This window comes from Haliotis asinina, chromosome 9 (genome assembly GCF_037392515.1).
Source record: "Haliotis asinina isolate JCU_RB_2024 chromosome 9, JCU_Hal_asi_v2, whole genome shotgun sequence".
Classification (NCBI taxonomy): domain Eukaryota; kingdom Metazoa; phylum Mollusca; class Gastropoda; order Lepetellida; family Haliotidae; genus Haliotis; species Haliotis asinina.
This window is the reverse complement of record NC_090288.1, coordinates 61691345-61713013: the sequence shown is the minus strand read 5'-3', so window position 1 is coordinate 61713013 and position 21669 is coordinate 61691345. Positions and strand designations below refer to the sequence as shown.

The window sequence follows — 21669 nt, the reverse complement described above, 5'->3', positions numbered from 1 at the left end:
AAACAAAAAAACAAAACAAAACAAAACAACAAAAAAACAAACAAAAAACAAACAAACAAACAAGCAAAAAAACCCCCCAAACCAACACAAAACAAACAAACAAACAAAAACAGCAACAACCAAACGAAACCAAACAAAACAAAACAAAAACAAACTCGGTTACCAAAATATTTACATTAAGACTCCATTCCAAGACTCTACTCCAAGAACTCACTCCAAGATTCCACTCCATGTTTTACAGTACGCCCGCACGTACAAGGCTGGAACTCAGTGTCCAACACTGCGTTGTCGGTGCCACAATAATACAGTGTGGACTTAGCTGCTGCAGTGTCCACGTAGTGACGTCTTCAACATCCACCCTGCATCTACGTCTGCAGCTCACAAGCAACACCATCAGGTACGTGAACTGCATCGTATTCCGTCAGATGATGATAACCAGAATGATAGGACATTGAGTTGATTCTATTACAGGCTCAGGCACGGACTGAATTGAGAAATGCCGAAACACAATGTCGTGTTAGTCTGGCAGTGGTTTATTGCGCTAGGTGTATCTGAACTGAAGGCAGGTGCATGTCTGTTAGGTAATATAGCTTCTACGAACAGAACTGTGTCTTGTTTATTGAAGGACAGAATAGCTACTGTAGATGGTCTACGATAAAGGCGATTGAGGTATGTCAGCTTCATCTTTGTAAGGTGTACGAAATATGCATATCAATAAAAGGACGGAGTACCTATTGTAAACTAGTAGCGTCCATTTGTGCCAAGATGGCTGACGTTCAACAGGTGGGTTCCCAATGTAGGAGGTGACACGCCCTCAATTTATAAACACGACCTTACGAACTTCTTTGAATCTCCCGTGAACCTAGTGTGTGGCAGACTTCTGTGAACCTAGTGTGTGACAAACACATTGTGAAAATGTTGGAAGAATGACTGCGACCAGATAACGTGATTCTTTCATCAGTGCCCTCCATCTGGCGAGACCACACTGAAGAACAGCTCGGTCGGCCGGTGTTACCATGCTCCGGCGTGAACGATTACAAGGCTAAAGCCTGAATTCATACTTTTTCTAGGATTGTTGGTGATATCAGGATGTTAGGTTTAGCTTATGAAACTTGACGTGTATTCTTTTTGCAGTCGTCTACGTTCAGACAGTGTATTTAGAGAATCTCACCATCTCTTAATTGATATCAATTATCTCATCACAAGCTGATAAAGCTGAATTTTCGAAGCTTGCCGAGTGTATACTAGTATGTATTTGTGTCTGAAAACACGATGGTGAGATTCTATTTAACCTAATAAATCACTGTCAATGAAAATGTCCCTCTATGAACTTGGTACTACCGTTGCAGTCCAATGGTGTCATAGTATTTTGATGTCATCAAGGTCATAGCGTTGTCAGGGCATTGTGCAAATTCTGCTGTCAAGGCAATGAGTGAGTGAGTTACGATTTAACGTCACATCGGCAATATTTCAGCCATAACGTGACGAGAACACATGTGACATTGAAATGGTCAAGGAAGAAAAGATCTACAGTTAGGGATTGCAAGCGCAATTGGCCATTGGTCACGTAATCTGTATCACACTGGAGACCACCCACACGTCCCTTAATGTTTCTGCACAACCCTGTAGGTTTTCCTGGTCCGTGGATGGACCGTCGTCCCTCAAGTGCATACACTGACTGTCTGGTTCTACAACAGTAAAATGCAATGTGGGTTAATTATCTTCTGATGATGCAGATGTTCAAGTCCTCGTGTGTCATCACCAAGCCATGTTTCGTGCGTTTCAGCACGGACGAAAGCTTCTGGCTATCTGCCCACACTGATATACTGGAATATACCAGAAAAACTGTGAAACGTAGTGATAAACAACACCGGCAGGCACACAAGCTCTGCTGTGGAGGAATGTGGGCATTTACAATCATACGATAGTAAACTTCCCCCTTCATATCAAGTTTTTGTCCAAAGGGAAATAATTTTGGTTTGTACGAGCTAACTCGAAATTTGATATGAAAGGGGGAAAGAGTTTTGTATCATATTTATTATCGACGTTCTAAAAAATGAAAATATCGTTAAAATGAAGCAATATTTTGCTTTCCTATATAGAACCATGTAACGCGGATTAATATATCATATTGGTGATTGGAATGTCAACCGCTTCACTCTAGGAGAACATACGCAGCGTAGAGGCAATGTATTTGCTATACGGAGCCTAATCACAAGAAAATAAACAAATTAAGACAAGATCAAGTTGTAATCAAAATTTAATTCTATTGAGTTGAGGATTTGTTTTCAAAAGCGATAATGTAATTCATCAAAACACTTGTGAAGTGTAAATATTTTAAACTTGACTACGTGACCTAAATCTTGCCTGAACGTCAGTCGGCCATCACTGTCGGACTCGTCATGTTGAGAAGCGTTCACAAAGAAGATTATAGGGAGCATTTAATTAGAAGTGGCCAACCCAAAAGCAAAGATGAATGTGAATAACAGGGAACTGTATGTCTCAAATAGTTGAGCTTAATGCTCTTCATCGGAGGACGAGTTACTGTAAATGATTCGGCGACGCTTTGCGCAGGATGACAGTGACGCCTTCTCATCTCGGCATGGAATTCCCACCTGTCGAGATTCGATGTTTATGCTGAAGAAAATTGGTTCTGAAAACAGAGCCTACAACCTCGAACGAAAACGATTTCAAGCCTATTGTGTTCAGATTCTGGGAAGTGCGTTTGAGTCCTACGTAAGAAACCACGGGAGGCATGACAGTGACAATATGTTTGTGCGGCAGGACGCGAATGGATGCGACTGACAGTGGCAGTGATACAGATACAAGAGCGCCGCTCGTCTCTTGATGTTGTGTGTTACTGTGCAGTCCTGACAACACACACGCAGAAGGTATTCAATCTCTTGATTATATTGACAACTCTTCCAACCAATTGTCCGTCAAATTTCACGAAATCAGTAACTTTTGCGGGCGACGCCATATTTGTTTACACTTATGAGAGACCTACTAGACGTATTTGTTTACTTATCTTTAAAGATTTGTTTTATTTTCGTTTTTATTACAGAAACTTGAGTTATTACAGAATTGAAAATAATGCTAGTAACCACACTAAATGAAATAAATTTTATCTAATTCCATAGAAGTGTTTTCGTTTTACATGCTCTCAGGTGTGAAAACGTTTGAATGAAAATCATGAATGGAATGAGTGATGAAAGAAGTACCAGTAATGTCAAAGTTCAGTCAATCAGTCCATCGAAGGTGTTAAGACACATATGTGTCAAAACGCTTTGTTATGAAACACCTTTACGAAGTACCACGTGGGTAATAAATAAAATTATTACTCGCCCGTGGAAGATACTGCAGTGTGATATTTTATATGACGTCATCATGATTCACAGTTATGACTTCACAATGCTAATGCCGCTGTCGCAATGGTACCAGACTTTGCTGGACTCGCTGAAAGGTGAGAGTCCTCACACAGTAGGCAATTTAGCCGCAGTTTCTATCAATTTTATTAAACTCGTGAAACATTTAGCATCAAATTAGCTTTCCCTCGTTTGATGCCAAATCATTCACTTGTTTCATAAAAATGGTATTACACGGAAGGTCGTTTTGTATCCACTATATAGCCAACGAGGTATGTGTCACCACAGGAAAACTGTCACAAGAGAAAATACTGACGCCATGTTTGGCGTTATCATGTATACCAAATGAGTTATTCTGATTCTTCCCCGCTAACACGTTATTTTGAAGGTAAACTCGTAATACAGTTTTGAAGGGTACCTTTCTTGTGTCCAGTCGCTCTCGACTCCATTACAAAGAGCACCTTCAGTTTGGCTCACTTTGTTATTTATAACTGACTGGTTACATCTCAGTGACACCTCATCTGATGAAGGAGGGCATCACTTGGATACATTGCATTTGAAATACTGTCCATACATACCTTTGTTCAGATTTAAACAAGTCTCCGCGGCGAGACGTGCATCCCAGTTGTGCGTGGGCACTTAAAATAGGTTCATGAAGAATGTTTATATTTATTTCTTTAAAGAATGTTATTGCAACGATTTTCAAATTCTAACTATATAAAGATGATCAAGCCTGGCACGGTTTTTGTTTCTATAAGTAACATTCCATAAAATATACACATGAGCATTAATTAATCACCCCCAAAAATAATTGTCGATTGTAATAAAAAGGGATCAAAACAGAGAAGTCAACCAGTTATATCTAAATGTACATTCAGTTAGCATGAAATTCACGCGCTGACTCAAAAGCATGCTTTTCATGATAAAGTTCAGTCATGGTACAAGCGACTGAAGGGTGGAAAACGTGAAATGAAGTATTCTTATTGCTTTCTTATCGACGTATCCATAAGTTACAGATCTGAAATTGAACTTTTTTAGACATGCCGAGGCGTAGGCTTTCTGAAAATACCAGATGGCAGATTATTGGCATGCATGATGCTGGTTTCTCCTGTCGCAGCATTGGGCCCAGATTGAATATCAACCACACTGTCATTAGTCGCCTTATAAGGAAACATGCGGCCACTGGTTACGTCAAGGATCGTCCACGATCAGGAAGCCGAGAAAGACCACTCTCCGATATGACCGTGCCCTAGTTCGCCTAGTGAGATGCAGGCCCATGACCAATGCCAAAGATCTCACAGAACAATGGGGAGTGGATGTTCGTCTCTCAACCAGCACCATCCGAAGGAGGCTCAGGTCCGCTGGACTCCATGCACGTCGTCCAGTCAGACGTCCCTTACTCACTGATAGACACATTAAGGGTCAACGTTTGGCGTAGTGTAATTAACGGCAGAACCACAATCTGAGAACAATGGGGAGTGGATGTTCGTCTCTCAACCAGCACCATCCACAGACAGACATTGTCCGTGTGACCATAGTTTTGGACATAATTATTGATAACGTTTTTAGTGCCCCCATATGACCGTCAATAAATTACAGCCGAAAGTAGCAGCAGTGTTGGTAGTTGATGGATTGACACTTTAGATGGCTCAGTTCACGAAATTATAACCATGTGTTTTGTTTCCATATCATGAATGACCGGCGTGTTGTGTTAAACACAATCTTATAGCATGAAAATGGGCGGTGCTTAAATAATGCTCATGTGTATATATGTCTTATTTATTGTTTTCTAAAGTGGCAACATAAAATGCACGACTCTTTATCTTGAAACAAATTTCGCTTGGTTCACTGGGATAACGGCCAACATTGTTCATACAATATTTTATAACGTAAAGAATACATAATGGGGTGTTAATAATTGTGAAACAAGTTGTATGATTGCATATGGATTTAGAAAATGATGATTCCATTCCCATTCTGTTATGAACACGTGCAAACATGCCAATTTTGTGCAAGCGTTTTTTATGATGTGCTCTTAAACATTGTCGAAATTTAAAGTTCATCGGTGGGTGAGTGCGTTAGATTGCCGACTTTGAGGCTGTGGGTTCGAATCCCGGATAGGGACTTAAGCTAACCAAGCTATTACTGTACTTTAGTGAGGACCTGTAATCCCAAATCTAACCCATGTTAGGTTGACTACTTTGTATGGCATGGTGTATTCAAAGCCGAAAGTTGTTTAAAGGTTACTTCAACGTTGTTTGGCATGCGTTTGACTTTCGTGATAATGAGGTGACGGACATCAGACCGTTATGGCGGTCCTCTATGGGAACCTATGGTAATCTTACGTTTAACGATGAGTGCAAATCTCAGTCAGATGTTCTGTAAAGCTTTAAATCTTTCTCATTAGGATATTTACAGTCAGTAGGTGTCACTCTTGTTTATTAAATACCCCTTACATATTTTGTTTTTCGTCTTCATGAAATGTGTCGAAGCATTTTTACAACATCATCTTTCGTCGCATTCAGTTCCCCATAGTCCCGCATGATTACGTAAGTGGATATACCAGAGATTGACTCACTCAGCGCTGAAGTATGTGACCAGACATTGCTGGGTGCTAATTTGCCTATGACATTAAGTTTCAAGTCTTAATTTACACTCCACTTTGGATTTCAAATACAATTTTTCAACCTTCCTTTAGCTAAAGCCATTGTTTCCAGCGCATTGGTTCCCCGCCGTGATATTGCTGTCAAATTGCTAAAAGCAGTGTAAAACCAAACTCACTAGCTCACAAGACATTCATTTCAGAACATACAGAAAATATGGCTGCTACCATGTTAAATGAAATAAAACACTAAATTTACAAAACTATGACCGTACCTACACATCATGTTTCATATTGTAATAGGACGAGTCTGGCCATCTATGGACTTTGCGTTGTGTATTTTTTAAAAGGTGTTATATGGAAATTCTAATGGCCAAGCTCGTACTACTGACCCAGGTTCTTTCCACTCTGTGACAATAGACCAATCTGCCACAATGTCTCACGGATAATATGGTGCCAACTTGAATTCTACAAAACAGCAACATGCATCAACCTATCGCAAATTCTTCATGTCGTATATGATGCCAACCCGACTAGATTCTGCAGTAAATACCTAACTGCTACAACTCCATGTGAGACAAAACAACTCACGACTGCTACAAACTGTGCCACAACTCATGCTAACTCGACTAGATTCTGCAGTAAACATCTAACTGCTACAACAGAGGGGGTGAACCTCAAATGAAACCTAAGAACTGTGTCTTACTCTCATGCCAACTCGACTAAATCATGTAATACTTGCAATGCACCATGTTAAAAAAGGTGCATAAAATCCTCCCACGAAAACCCAACATGATCGGACACAATATTCTACATGCGACTTTTATTTTTCCTTTCCTACTTCTTCTAACCTCTACAGTTATATATATGAAACTGAATGCATGGAGTCACCACGCCGACAGAAATGAATCCATTCACCCTGTTTGGACTTAACTACCTCACACTATTACAACTTTATTGTTAAACAAACATAATAAGTGGGGTGGAAAAGGGTTTCGTTCTGATACAGAACGTACAAAGCGGGCAGCTCTCACCTCCACACAGCTACTAGTCGTCACGGACTCACTTTTGACAGGCGCTACAACGGTTATCTACCCGGCCCAAGTGACTACCCGGATGACGAAAGTTGGGCTATCAGTGACTGGCCCGCAATACTGACAGCCTCTCCAATCAGAGCGCTCCTAGTATACGCTCAGCTGGATAGCCAAAACATGTGGCATTCAGCCACAACAGACGAGCTGATGGACTGACTGACGGACTGGCTGACTGACTGAACTAGGAAATGTCCGAAGCACTCACTACCGCAACCGGAATACATACGATCTGCAGCTCTCATTAACACACGTAAGCCACAGAAGCCGAAAACCCCTGTTTTACCACGATATCATATCTCTGTCCATGTGTAAATTAATATAGAAACAACCGTTCTGTCCAACAAAACTGATGCATTCATACTGAGTACAAATTGCGTACCTTTCTTATCAAAGGTTTTTGTGGAGACTAATGTAACTCCAAATGTAGACAGGTTATTACAGCCAAATGTCGCCGAGATGAAGGTGATGCTCATGCCCATATTTTGTTGCTACTTAGTACTTAGTACTAACAACTCTGAAATTTACAGAAAGGTCATAATCATCTAAATATATAGGATATATTGAAAAGAAACCCTGAGACCCAATGCAGTCGAGATGCATTCGAAGTGGCATCGGAACTACAATCCGCTTCACCTGCTTCAGTACAAGAACTGAGAACTGAAATGAAGAACGCCAAAACGTGTCAGTACAAAACACTTTGTTGTCTAACAGAAACGATACACAGTTAACACAGTCCCGATCAACGATCGTAATTTTGTTGTGAATCCGTTTCACACACTTGTCCTTGATTTCTACCACATGTATTTTAGTGACAAACAAACATGATCCTTACAAGTGTTTATCCTCTCTCTTATTAACAAGTGATATCATATTGTTAAAGATGTTTTCATGATCTTGACACAAGATCTGTTGCCCGATGATATGTGACAGATGATGAAGTTTGACACAAGATCTGTTGCCCGATGATATGTGACAGATGATGAAGTTTGACACAAGATCTGTTGCCCGATGTTATATGACGGATGATAAAGTCTGACACAAGATCTGTTGCCCGATGAAATATGACAGATGATGAAGCCTGACACAAGATCTGTTGCCCGATGAAATATGACAGATGATGAAGCCTGACACAAGATCTGTTGCCCGATGTTATATGACGGATGATAAAGTCTGACACAAGATCTGTTGCCCGATGAAATATGACAGATGATGAAGCCTGACACAAGATCTGTTTACCGATGATATATGACAGACGATGAAGTATTACCGTCAGGCGTACTCCATTCTCAGCGTTGTCATCTTCACTGTCATGTATGTATCTCTTCACTCCCACAGACAATTTACAGGAATGGACAGACACTTCAGGTGAAGTGAGGCAAGAGTTACAGGAATGTTGAAAGAATACACCCGGTTTGACTTGTGAAGTGAATGAATTAATAGGCTAAGTGCATCGCCAATTTTCCGACTATTGGCAGCAAGAACCAGTTAAAATCAAATCGCAAAAGTATGACTTCAATGACCATATGAAATAGCCATATATCACAAAGAAAGTAAAACAATAGTTTTGCAAACGATTTTGCTGAGGGAATAATAGCATTTTATGGATCATGGAAAACGGTGTTTGTAATGTAGACACATTGTTGTATGTCTTCAGAGTCAGTTATATTTCAATGATAATACTTTAGGCCTATTTACAGATTATTGATGGGACATACAGTCACTTGTCAGATATGGTAAAATGTCAGTTATACACCACCGATGAGGTAGACGCGCAGTAATAAACTACATATACAGTAAAAGGTAATGATGTGAAAGGTCATTTATATACTACTGATGAGGCAAAATATCAGTTTTATACTAATGAAAAGAAAGCGCACTGATACACTAGGAACAAGGAAAAGGTTAACCATACACCACGAATGAAGTAAAGGGGCAGATTCGTTACATGTTTCCCATACAACTGTTATTAAAATTCACATTCCTTTTCAATACCAGGATTGCCCCTGGGTACTGTTCATTTTGCCTGTTAGTTTAGTGTGTCAAAAACATGTCACTGTGAATCCATATTAAACGGTCATATATCTCCATGCACCAACAGATGTATAGTCATGTCGGGAGTTCACCTCGTGCTGCAGGACGTTAGGGATCCTAATGAAATACTGAATTAATCCAATTTATATTTCCACTGGTAAGCAATGCCTCCCACAATGCAAAAGAAATTAGCTTGTTTGTCATAAAAGTATTGTTTTACCAATAATGAAAAACACTGTAAGCTGCCCAAACATACACATAGTCCGCCACTGTAAGGAGCTCAGGGCCGTCTGCTACTCATGTGTATGATATTTGCTGACAACTATTCATAAACGACCTGGTCATTATTACACAGAAGAATAGTATTTAGAGTTACATCCCCATAATTTCGTCACAACTTATTTCACTTGTGCCTATTACTTCTGTACCCGAAATGAATTCAAAATTTACTGCGTTGTTTTAGAAAGTAAGCCGTTTCTCATGACTTTTCAGTTTTATGACAGTTTTACATATGTTGTCAAAGAAGATAATGTACATTCAAAACAGTGAAATGCCCATTTCCCAGACATTTGTGTCACCTCTCACCAAAGCAATAGTCCCAAAGTGCAAAATCATAACCTAAAACATGCTAATATGAACATGTATACCAATTTTCATAATTAAAATGAAATATATGTACTTCGTATGTTTCAGAGTTGTATAAAAGTCATAAAGGAATACACAATGACTTCAGCATGTATAATCTAAGGGATAACTTCCTTTTGGAAATTCTTTATTCATCTAATCTTGCATATATCTTGTAAATGTATACATTTTCTTGGGATAACATTGCCATATAATTCAACAAATGTTAATGAGTTTGAATGAGTATGGGTTCTATTTCCAGTGGGTCAGTGTTTTAATCCACTCATCCTTCAAAGTAAATGCTGTTTTTATGGTAACTTTTATTGTATAACAGTAACAGTTTAGTCATGAAAATCCAAAAATAATCTATTTGTGGTGCTCATCCTGGCAGATTGCTAGTTCAGAGTGTTGTGTACATTATCCCCCATTCATATTTATAGCCAATATTTTCCCACACTTGTTTAGTCCCCAGGGAGCATACATCCATGTTAAGCACGATGAAGTAACCAAGCACATTGCCACCACATCCCCATGGGTACAGGTATTACACCTGGCTGAAGTGAGATGATATAGAATTTACTATCTTGTCCATGGATACAATGCAAATGTGCCCAGCTCCTGACCCGAACCGAGGTGCCTCCACCAGGGATCGAACCCAAACTTTCAGCACGATATTGCTCTCCACATATTTACACAGCATGTACATTCATAGAAATTTGTTTCAAGAATCAGTCTGGAGTTTTGTTTCTGGATGAACCATATCACACTGGACATGTGAACCATCACAGCATGGCAGACACATCTCTGCATACTTCATTATTGATAAATACCATGTTATGAACATCTATAAAATATACGGAGTTTGGTGGCATATACAGATACCCTAATATTGAATATATAATTACACAGCAGGGAATGACATAATTGTGTCCCTATGAGTCAGGGGTAGCAAGTTACAGTATGACAATTTGAATTCAGGTATTGCGTATCCACGTTTTCAATCACAGTATATTTGTGAAGGTACACTTCCAAAACAGCACAATACATAACCATTATTTTTAAATTTTGTTTGTAGTAATAGTGTTATTGTTATTGAAGACTGTCAAAACAAGTATCCAACATTCCTTATATACACTTCAAAGTTGTAACATGATCCAGATGTAGGTACAAAATAGTCAAATTATGGTGATCGGGGTTCGCCTTGAACACCCTTATCACAACAAATCTAAGGAGCATATAATATTTTACAAATAACTGAAAGGAATTGGTGAAGAGGAGTAGGATGAATGGAAAATGTAAACAGGATGATAAAGTAATCGAGGTTCGCCTTGAACACCCTTATCACAACGGTCCAGAGGGGTATTTGTCATGTATATACATATTCAATGATGTGATGAAGACAATACTGATGTAGGTGAATCATAAGCAAGATTATAAAGTGATCGGGGTTCGCTTTGAAGTCTTAATGACGGGGACACTTCAGAGGGGTTATCTTCTGAGGGGGATATCTGCAGCTCATCCAGGGGTTCTACACTGATAAGTAACTGCCGTGGGTCTCTGTAGCACTCGTCAATTACATCCAGGTGAAGCCGTCTTAACCACTGCTGTGACAGGAGCTCACCTGAATGTAAACCGTCATACAGACGGTGCCACATGATCTTCTGTCGACCACGTGATCCAGTTAAATGCTGACTTGCCCTTCTATTACGGCGTTTGCCTCCGGTTTTCAGCAAGTCAGCATTAAACTGCAATCTACAAATCTACAAATGTCCTTGAAAGTACTCATCACTTGCTCGGGAACAGAAGTGCCTGGGGTACGTATGCCAATCATTTGGTTATATAACATGTGCCACTCCATACATATATATATAGTTGCATATTTCCCATGTTTGTGTATAAGCTTTGGCAGCTCTCTGCGTTACATTTGAAATAATGCAAGTGTTCTGCGCCCAGCCTTGCATAAGAAACCATTAAGGTGAATATGTACAGTTAGCAACATAATATCCTTCACCAAAAATATGTGCCCAAGCAAATGTACCATTCACAGACATAGCATATGTGAAATGATAAGATTTTTCAGTTAGAGGAGGGTCGGTTGGGGGGATGAAAACCACTGCAAACACTCTGCTCTATGTGACCAACATCACACAAGAAGAGAATGTTGCAAGGTGCACTCTTTGGCATTAGAGTGTTACCTATTGGGAATCAAATACCACATCTCCCTGGTGCCAGTCCTTTTCAATACGAATGGAGCTGATATCTTCATACCCATCATATTTAATGTCATAGAGCTGGTATTTCCTTGCACCAGAATCATCATCTGCACAGGGTGGTTTTGTACCTTGAGCACTGGCCTGGAGTACAGTACCTCTGTACCACTTTTAACATTTACCAGAAATGCATTTGAACCTGTGAGTGAAGTTTTCTACCAACAGGGTTTGGCATTTCTGATATTACTTTTATGCTCTTGTTCGCACCGTCAACTTTATTAGACTTGTCAAAGGTGCTGAGAATAAATCGCTTAGTAACAGTTATGCTACGTTCGCGAGTTTGTGGTGACAAAACAACACACAACGATGGTGGTTTGGGTCCTGACTGGCTGTTTAGATGGTGGACGTCAATAATTTGTTTTAATTTCAGTTTGAGACTGACTGAATCAAAAGGTACTTTTTTCAGAAAAAAATGTCTTCCTTAGCACACATTTTGGCTTGACGATGTCTCTGTAAAAGATGATTTGTGATGACGGATATGCAACTTGTTCGTTTTCGTTTTTCCCAATGAGAACATAATCCACATCCTCTGGTGTACTACAGTGGCATCCTTAAGTGGCGACCGACTGTGTGGCTCCCAAGCACTTGACTGCATTGCGATGTTCTCGTTCTGTCTCAGCTTCCTTCTTCTTTTGAAGACGTTCCAACCTCTGCTTATGAAGGTTTTGGAGACGTTGATGCCAGATAACTTTGAAATCCTTCATTTGCGGGCGGGCTTGTTTCAGCCTGAGGTGGCGATCTTCAGGAGACAGGGATTGCAGCCAAGCATATGACTTGTTGTAGGCCCAGAGGATGTTGGCTTCCAGGTGGGGAGTGCTCGCATTGGGTTTAAAACGACGAGGATGTTTGAGAAAAGCAAACTTTCTCGAATACTGTTTGATTTTGGCACAGATGATGACTCAGTTCTGAGTTGAGGATTATCATCTGCATGACATCCTGATGGCAACTGATTACCAACAAGACGAGTAAAATCAATTAGACAATAAGTTGCCATAAGTCCAAGACATTCCAAGGTCAGATCAACGTAGGGACGGTTTGCTGCAGATGCCAGCAGGAACGACTGATCCGGTTGTTGCTGGAGATAATTGTGCATTTGTACAAAGTATGCATTGAGATCAAGGATGTGATTTGCTGTTTTTTCTACTTAAAATCAGAGTGTAAAATGGGTGAGAGATGTGAACATGAAAAAGAGCAAGAGCAAGAACTTCAGAGGGGAGAATGTCATTGGATAGATCTTCTTTAACAGATTTAATGACTTGATTTTCGTGTGTGATGCTGGCTTGGAACTGCTTGAGGTGATGTTTGTGATGAATTGTGGCTGCTACATTATGGAACATGATGTTAAAACGATTGTGTTGAAATTGTTTGAAATGAATGTGTTGATTTATGGATTTCATGAATGCTGTATAACCTGCAGAGTCCTGCTGCAGGATCGCCTAAGGTATTCACCAGATTGCACGCAGACCTAATGACGTCCTCAGCACGGCTACATTCAACTTTCCTCTCACTGCCAGAAGATCTTCTTAGCGTGTACAAATTGCCATTGTCAGTTATAATATTTTCATATTGAGAAATGGTAAGAGATGCTGAATTAGCTAAACCCAATAGCACATGGAGGTGATAAAACCACCGGTTCACGTGATGGCTTTTTCTATGTCACTTAATTTGCTCCATATGTCTTCGGATTTGGATAATACAGTGTGGCGCATTTCTTCCAATCTGGTTTTGAAGACTTTATTAACAATATGTTGGTCCGTCATGATATTTTAAACGGACCAACATTTTGCCACATAATTCTTCAGAATCTTCATTCTTTGATGATCTAAGTTTGGCAAAATCCTCCAGACAGTGCACAGCTGGTTAATTTGTGTTGTTGTGTCACCACATACAGTTTCTACCATGCACATGGCCATGGTGGGCAGGGAAGTTGTGGACACTTGATACCCATAGAAATTACGCTGGTGGTCAGTCGTGCCATCAACATGGAGACAACTATTTGGATGCTACTGCAACGCATCAGCAACATACATTTTTTTCCTACAAGGTTTGCTTCGTGAAGAATAGTGCAGATTGTTGCATGACAAGGGAGTTTAGGAGCTTTTATAGTGGCCAGGCCTTCAAGAATTGTATTAATTGTATCAGTCATGTGGTGTGAGCTGACACCATTGCTCCAAGGTGCATGATAACTGCTCTTAAGTTATCAGTGTAGACACCTTCATTGAGGAAATTGACTGTAGGTCTCCTTGAGAGCACTGTCCACTTCATTTATGAGGTGAGCGATTGTTTTTACTTGGTGTTTCATTTTTATTTCCAAAATGTGTTTGCTTTGTTGTTCATTTGATATGGTTTCATTTTTACAAGCACAACTGTGTTCCATTTTTTCACTTTCTTTTGCAGAGAGTCAATTTCATCCTGTTGTTTTTGGATACAGTTGTTACTGTTCTGTTCATTCTTTAAAGCTGTTTTTAAAGATGCTTTTTCAGAAATATCTTTTTGTAATTGAAGGAGCAGCTGATCTATTTGTTCTTCCTTTTTTCAATGTTCTTTTTGTATTCCATGACTTAATTTGATTTTCTTTATTAGACAGCCTGCATTTTGTCTTGACAAGACAGATATTGATGGTTAATGATTTTGGAGCCTATTATTGAGGGCGATAATTGTTAAGGATTGTTGAAGGTTTCCTTGCGGGATTTCATTGGCCCATGATCAAAAAGCATCCAAGTTTTGTTGAAGCTGAATGGATTCTTGTTGTAACTCTTTCATTTCAGTGTTGAGACATTCATTTATTTCTTGAAGTTCTGTTTGTGATGAAGGGTGTGTTTGTGCAGGTGCAGCTGACAATGCAAAGGGTGCATTTGTGAATGAATAAATGCCATGTTTATGATTTCTGATTTTTTCAGTTATGATTTTGTGAACATGGTTGAGATGATATAAGCAGAGCTGTGGTGACATTTCATTTCCCTCGGGTCGAAAAACGTTGATGTATTTATGGATAGTGTCATATGTGAGGGATCTAATGGCTGCACGATAGCTCAGTTCCATGGCTATTTCATTTGTTAATGTTATGTTCGTAACTTTGTGAAATGTGTTCAGATGAGAAAAACAATAATTCCTTTCAAGATATACCAAGATATAAAGTCAAAACAGAATTTGTATCGCACTCAGAAACGGTGGTGCTGTGTCTCTCCAGTGGATGTCCACTGCATGTAGAACACAAGTCTGTCTCGGGTACTCAACTCTATTCCTGCACGCAATTCCGCCTGACGTCTGAAGGTACATAGTCATTCAAATTCACGCACTGACACGAAGATACAGTAAGATGGCAGTCACAGCACAAGTGAAAATATAATATGAAGGCAATGTAGAATTTCCACATGGTGAGGCCACATAGATGGGCAACTGAGATGTGCCCTGGGGCTGTAGTTTTCATGAGGCACAAAAGGTACTTGGGAGGCGATGAGAATATTGATGAGGTGATGGTGAGCAACGACGAACAGTCTTGATTTTGCTCAAATGTAGATAATAGATTTGGCGTTGTGGACCCCAGACAAAGTATAAAATTCATCACTAACCTCTTGGTTGGGTCTTGTCTGCTTGGCGTGAAGAGGCACAGAGATCTGTCTCCACCAGTATCGCACGGAGAGTTAGATGGTTGCACCTAGGGATGGTGGTGCTGTGCCTCTCCAGTGGATGTCCAGTGCATGAACAACACAAGTCTGACTCGGGTCCACAACTCTTTATTCTTACACACAGGCGTAGACTAGCACGTCTCTACAGCTTCGATCTCTCTCTCTCTCTGCTCTCGGCCCTATTGTCTGAGCCGTAATATATACCCAGGGTTGGTCAGTCATGGTCTTTGTTCTAGTTGTTCCCTCTTAGTTCCTGGTCAGTGATGGGTCATCAGTAATGATGGCCCCTAATTATCTTTATTGGACATGCGAAGCAACTGGACAGAATGTGCATTGTGCATTGCAGATTTTATCTTAACTTGACTGCTTTGTTCATTATCGCTGTGGCCAATGCCTGTAAGGCCTTGGTCTTTTCATCCATGTTATCTTTAGCGGCCAGCACCCAGGGACAATGGTATGTCACTGACCAGGGCTGATATCAATTACTCAACCCGCTAAGTGAGTGTGGGCCAGCTGGGCTCCTCTATTCGGGAGTAAACTGACTTAATGCATGGGGGACAAGCTGGGGTCTTGATATTGTGCCTTGGATATTTGCTTGAGGTTGACAGATATTATGTAGAAAAATAAAACATAAAAACAGCTGCATTTATATCATTGTCGTGGTAAGGCTCACCCCTTTTTGACATCCCCACGTAGTTATCAGGAAAAGTTTGGGTCTGGTTTGTACATCATAAATTGTTCAGTGGTGACGACATGGGCTGATGCAGCTTCGATGTCTGTTTATAAATGTTCCCTGAGCCCAAAGGACAAGATGAGCGTAGACAAAAGTCGAGCGTACATCAACCCAAAGGCCCCGATCGACCAGTGAACAACGTATTTATCTTACCGAACACCTCAATATTAATTTTGAACTGTTTGAAGCTTGAGTATCAGATTGTACACTTCAGCCAGCCTGTGTGCAACAAACGATTCGAATCTTGATTGCATCTTGCTGGTTTTCCTGTGGGTATTGTCTTAATAAAGTCGTCGCCGTGTAATACCCCATTCTAAATATTCACAAGGGTGGCGTTTGAACGTTTCGTTAAAATATATTTATTGGAATACGAGGCAAATGTTTTCGTAGCCATCGCTAAATTTTGCGGACGACACAAGAAGAACAGATTTAGAGTATCTCCCTTCCATCGATTTTCTTTCGCAAAACATCAGTAATTTCCGTGCATCATGCCTGATTCAATGTTACAGATATATTACCACGAAGTACCGAATGAGTTGCCATTGGCAGCGGGGTACATTGGTTAAGCGCTCTTCTATTATTTTCAATCAGAAAACGACATTTATGTGTGAGGTAAGATAAAAATGTATCTTCTACTTCTTGCTGCTTCAGGTTTCAACTTGTGTTGGTGTAAACATGAAAACCTTCTGTGTCATTCTAAGCACTTACCTCTGCCTCTGTCTCGCTGAGGATGAGGTGATTGACCTCAGTCACACATTCGGAAAGAAGACGATCTACTGGCCGGGAAATCCACCGTTTAACTTTACCAACGCCTTCCGGGCAACGCTTGGTGCGGCTTCGTAAGTAGTGAACTAGGTGTCAGCATACTGGTAGAAGAAACTAATGCAGGCCAATAACACTGTTTTGTGACAGTGAGACCCACTACATATAGTCACAGGCAAAAGAAACTTCGTAGTATTGGAGATGACATTTAAGTATCGGTGGAGTTTTTGATGCATTCAAGCATAAACTGCCGCCCTGAATATCAAATTATACTGGTATAAAATATTCGTGATTGTCAGAAGATGTTAATTTGTACAGCGAGGTCCATGTTATCAGACGTGGACTTGGATCAGACTGACTGAGTGTATCCGTGGTGAATTCGGGCTATTGGTTAGTGCAGCGTTGAACATGATAAGCTCACACTCTCTAACCCAGGCCCTAATTTGATTTAGAACTAAGATCTGTTTCAAAAAGGTTACTTATTAAAGGTCCTGATGTCCTTTGTTTTCTTGTTCTACAGTATAGAAGCCAATTACTTCCACACAGCTGAGCACAGTGGGACTCACATGGATGCTCCAAGACACTTTTGTGCAGACGGGAAACGTATGCACGAGCTGGACATGGATCGGCTGTCAGGACCCGGGGTTGTCATCGACGTCAGAAAACAGTCAGAAGCCAATCGTGATTTCCAGGCCACTGAACAGACTTTCAGAGATTGGGAGGAAGAACATGGCACTATTCCAGACGGAGCTATCGTACTTTTCAACTTTGGCTGGGATAAGTTTTGGCCCGATAGAAAGCTGATCTTTAATACCGATGATGTCATGAATCCTTCCACTTTCCACTTTCCTGGTGTGAGTCCCAATGCGACAAAATGGCTGACGAGCAACCGGAAAGTGCACGCGGTTGGGGGTGATACTCCATCTCCTGACTACGGTCAATCCAGTTTGTTCGAGACGCATGTGATGTTGCTGTGTGATCATGGGATCATAATCCTGGAGAATGTCGCAAATGTAAACAGTATGCCAGCAACGGGAACGAAGGTATACATTGGCGCCTTGAAGCTGGAGAATGGCAGCGGAACACCAGTCAGACTGTTCGCTGTTCCTATGTCAAGTGCGTCTGCAGCCAGGTGTTCTATGTTGTTGGCGTTGACTTTACTGTTTGTAGGAAGACTTTCATGAATGTGTTGTCCGATACTGACAGCAATAGTGACTGTCCCATATACCATGTCATTGTAATTGTTTGTAGCATTCAGCTACTTGTCGTGCCTAATAGCATCTCAATTTAAGGTTCCAGTCGCTTGAAGTTCATACAGCGCTGCTCAATGTTCCATATTAAGTGTATGTAATCTATCCAGCTTTTAGTAGTCTATTGATGATATCAACATCCTCATAGAGAATTCATGTTGTTGGATACACACAACACCGCTGGGTGTTCCATATCAAACATATTTGTTTTATTTATCCAAAGTCAACTGGTAATACTATCTTAGTAAATTATGCACTATATCGCCATTGGTCTTTTAGAAGAAGGGCCCTCTGCATACTGATATAATGTACACATTAACTTTCCATATCGATTCAAATAAAGTATGCCACATAGTGTGTTCTTACAAACATGAAGCATCACCTTCTACAATGAATCTCCTCTTCGTGTTTGTTTCTTGTTCGCCAAAGTGTGACCTGGCCTAGTTACATTGTGGGGACATCTTGCAGCCAAAGGTCTTCACACATTGTATCCTTGTGGGGAATAAAACCCAGCGGTCACTGATGAGCAAACCCCTTAACAACTTAGCCCCTAACAATGGTGGAAGAATAGGTTGTGCTTATCATCTGGTTTGAGTCACATGAACCATTATCCTGGAGGTACCCGATTTTAATGTACTGACCTCTTGCTTAGATGGAGGTTTGGCTTTTCAAAAGTAAGCCCAGTAGCAGGTCTTACCTCTTAAAGTAGGACCTCCTACCAGGTTTTACTTTCGAAAGTAAGACCTACTACCGGAGATACGAATGTTTCTGGTCCAAATGTCTATTCACAAAGCCATACTAGTGCTGGGATGTCTTAACTTAAAGAAGGAATAAACTTTGGTCTTTCGTATTCACTCAACTATTACATATGCAAGACTTGAGATTAGATTTAAGCGGAACGTCAAATTCATTCTACAAAAAAAACCCCTTGTGGTTACTTATACAGAGCGATTGAATGTTGTAAAGGGTCGTCTGCTTCTCCCGTCCGCCAACGATACCACAAGCAGGCTATGTAAATCCGTCACCAGAGCACTGCAGCGAGCCAGAAGGGTGTCCTCCCATTTGTGAGAACTCCCAGTTCTGAGACACATAAATTTATGGTTCAGTGTACATCCATACAATAAAAGTAGGAACAGCCCAGTTGCTGAAGAGTACCCACAGAAGGCATAGTTCATTAATGAGTTAATTAACACAGAAGACATTGTTCGTTAAAGAGCTTTTATCGTTTTCAGTAAAGAACACCGAGAGATACGGAATTTATGAAATAGATTGTTAAGTATATGGGTCAGCCCGGTTGACACAGGTACTTGTAGAAGACCTGCCATGTAATGGAGATCAAAGAGAACAGTCAAAGGTCAATTCATTTATATTAATTACAGTTAAAACAGTTATTGGTACATTTTTAACATATAAATGTAAGCGTGTAAATAAATTTATCTTTCAAATAATCATGAAGTTACCTACACTAAATGTATATTTTTAGAGACATTTACGTGAGTAGGTTAAATATTTTGTCTATCACAGTTTCACCCAGAGGTTCTGTACCCAGTTCTGTACCCTGTTCGAAAATTTTTAAGCAATCAACTCCAGATTTTATGATGTACGGTGCATTAAGTACATACCCCATCTGTATCACTTAGAAGTATATCAAACGGGGCTAAACTCTTATGTTGTAATGGTAAGTTTAATACAATATTTTGTAATGTTATGTCAAATTTGTGTTCTTCAAATGCTGATTTTAATTTTCCATTGTTATCAAGTATCAAGCGTATCCCATAGGATACTAGGCTGTGTTATATTTCGCTCACCTAAACGGCATTGTTTGTTTTAAAGACAATGTAGAATTCGTTCTCATTGATCAATTTAAGCAGTTATGGTGACGCTCTTATGTTGACTCATCGAAAGGTTGTTTCTGTATAATATATAAGCAGTCACTATTTTAAGAACCCTTTTGTTACCTTTATTTTATTACTATAGATGCTGGTTTAGTAAATTTAGAACTTCAAACTATAGGTTTCTCATTGAAACAAGACTTTGGTACGGTATTGAAAATGTAACAGAAACTGCCAATTTTATATCATGTGTCTGTGATGAACATTTTTTATACTGTCTAAATGCACTAAATCATCAACGTCTTTCCCATTATTTCTGTAGACATCCTTATATTGAAGAAAACGTTTATTGAATGAAATGTAATTATTCACCACTTAACGCTCAAAGTTATCAAAACTTGCCTTTGTTCATTGTATGTACACATGTGTATCAATGCGTAATCAATGTGCTGTATGGTCACTATATGTGACAATGTTGTGAGAATAAAATGCCCGTCCTGTTATGTTCAAAAGATCCAGTCACATAACCGATCCCTAATTAGCGAGGGTTAATTTATTCTTACACATAGGGGAGTAAGTTGTATTTGCTTGTTAATTACCTTCTCCACGGTGTCACAACTGGGAGTCTCACAATTGGGAGTTATAAAATAATGATTACTCCCTCGGAAGCCAGGTCGTGGTCGAAGTGACTATAATGTTGTACCGTAAGTACTATTATATTGATACCCATCTCGCTTCCAAGAGTAAAATTGTTACGTACATATTTCAAGAGTGTTATTGTTATGATAAAAAAATCCTTTTGCCCGTCAGTCACATACATGTTTTACTAATAGTAGCAAGCAGTTTTGATTTTTTAACTCGGTGAAAACAAACCCGAATACCATCTATTTTTAGAATAGTGCATGTTCGCGATAGGACGGCGCCATTTCTTAAAATCGTGACGTCACAGGCTAAAGTCAGTTCGACAATAAATCAGATCATGGTTTGTTTTCATCAGGTCAGAATATCAAAACCACTTCCCGCTCGCAGTTACATATTATCTGAATCGTGACTGAAAGGTTTTTGCATGATAAAGCTTGTAGCATAACGACTTATGTAACAGTTATGACAAGAGAGTTTGACAAAATCGTATGTGGAAACAAGTTGTAGTTCGGAAGCTGCTTTTTTCACAACAATTGTTAAAAGACACAATTTCGGGTTTGGACAAACCTGTAAACAAAACAATTTCCCCGGAAATGTGCATGAATTCTACAGCGGCCCTCACAGGTATACCTCACATTAATTCACGGAGACTCGCGCCCCTGATTGGTTGAAATTTATTTTCGCGGGAGAGAAATGTGCACTGTTGTCAAAAAGGTCAATGTACGGTAATTGAATGTAAATGAGTAGTTTTAATGATGGGCATTCATTAATAAAGATAACGATAAATAATGTATGTATTTGTACACCTTGAGTATAAGTGATGTTTAGTCATAGC

At 39.9% G+C, this 21669-nt stretch overlaps 1 protein-coding gene across 1 annotated transcript; it reads left to right on the top strand.

Annotated features, from left to right (window-relative positions):
• The first annotated feature begins 180 nt into the window (after window positions 1-180).
• On the top strand, window positions 181-20953 carry LOC137297054 (isatin hydrolase-like). Its single transcript, XM_067829008.1, has 3 exons — window positions 181-397; window positions 17000-17187; window positions 17631-20953. The coding sequence occupies exons 2-3, from the start codon at window positions 17024-17026 to the stop codon at window positions 18292-18294; spliced, it is 828 nt and encodes a 275-aa protein (XP_067685109.1). The 5' UTR covers window positions 181-397; window positions 17000-17023; the 3' UTR covers window positions 18295-20953.
• Window positions 20954-21669: the final 716 nt, after the last annotated feature.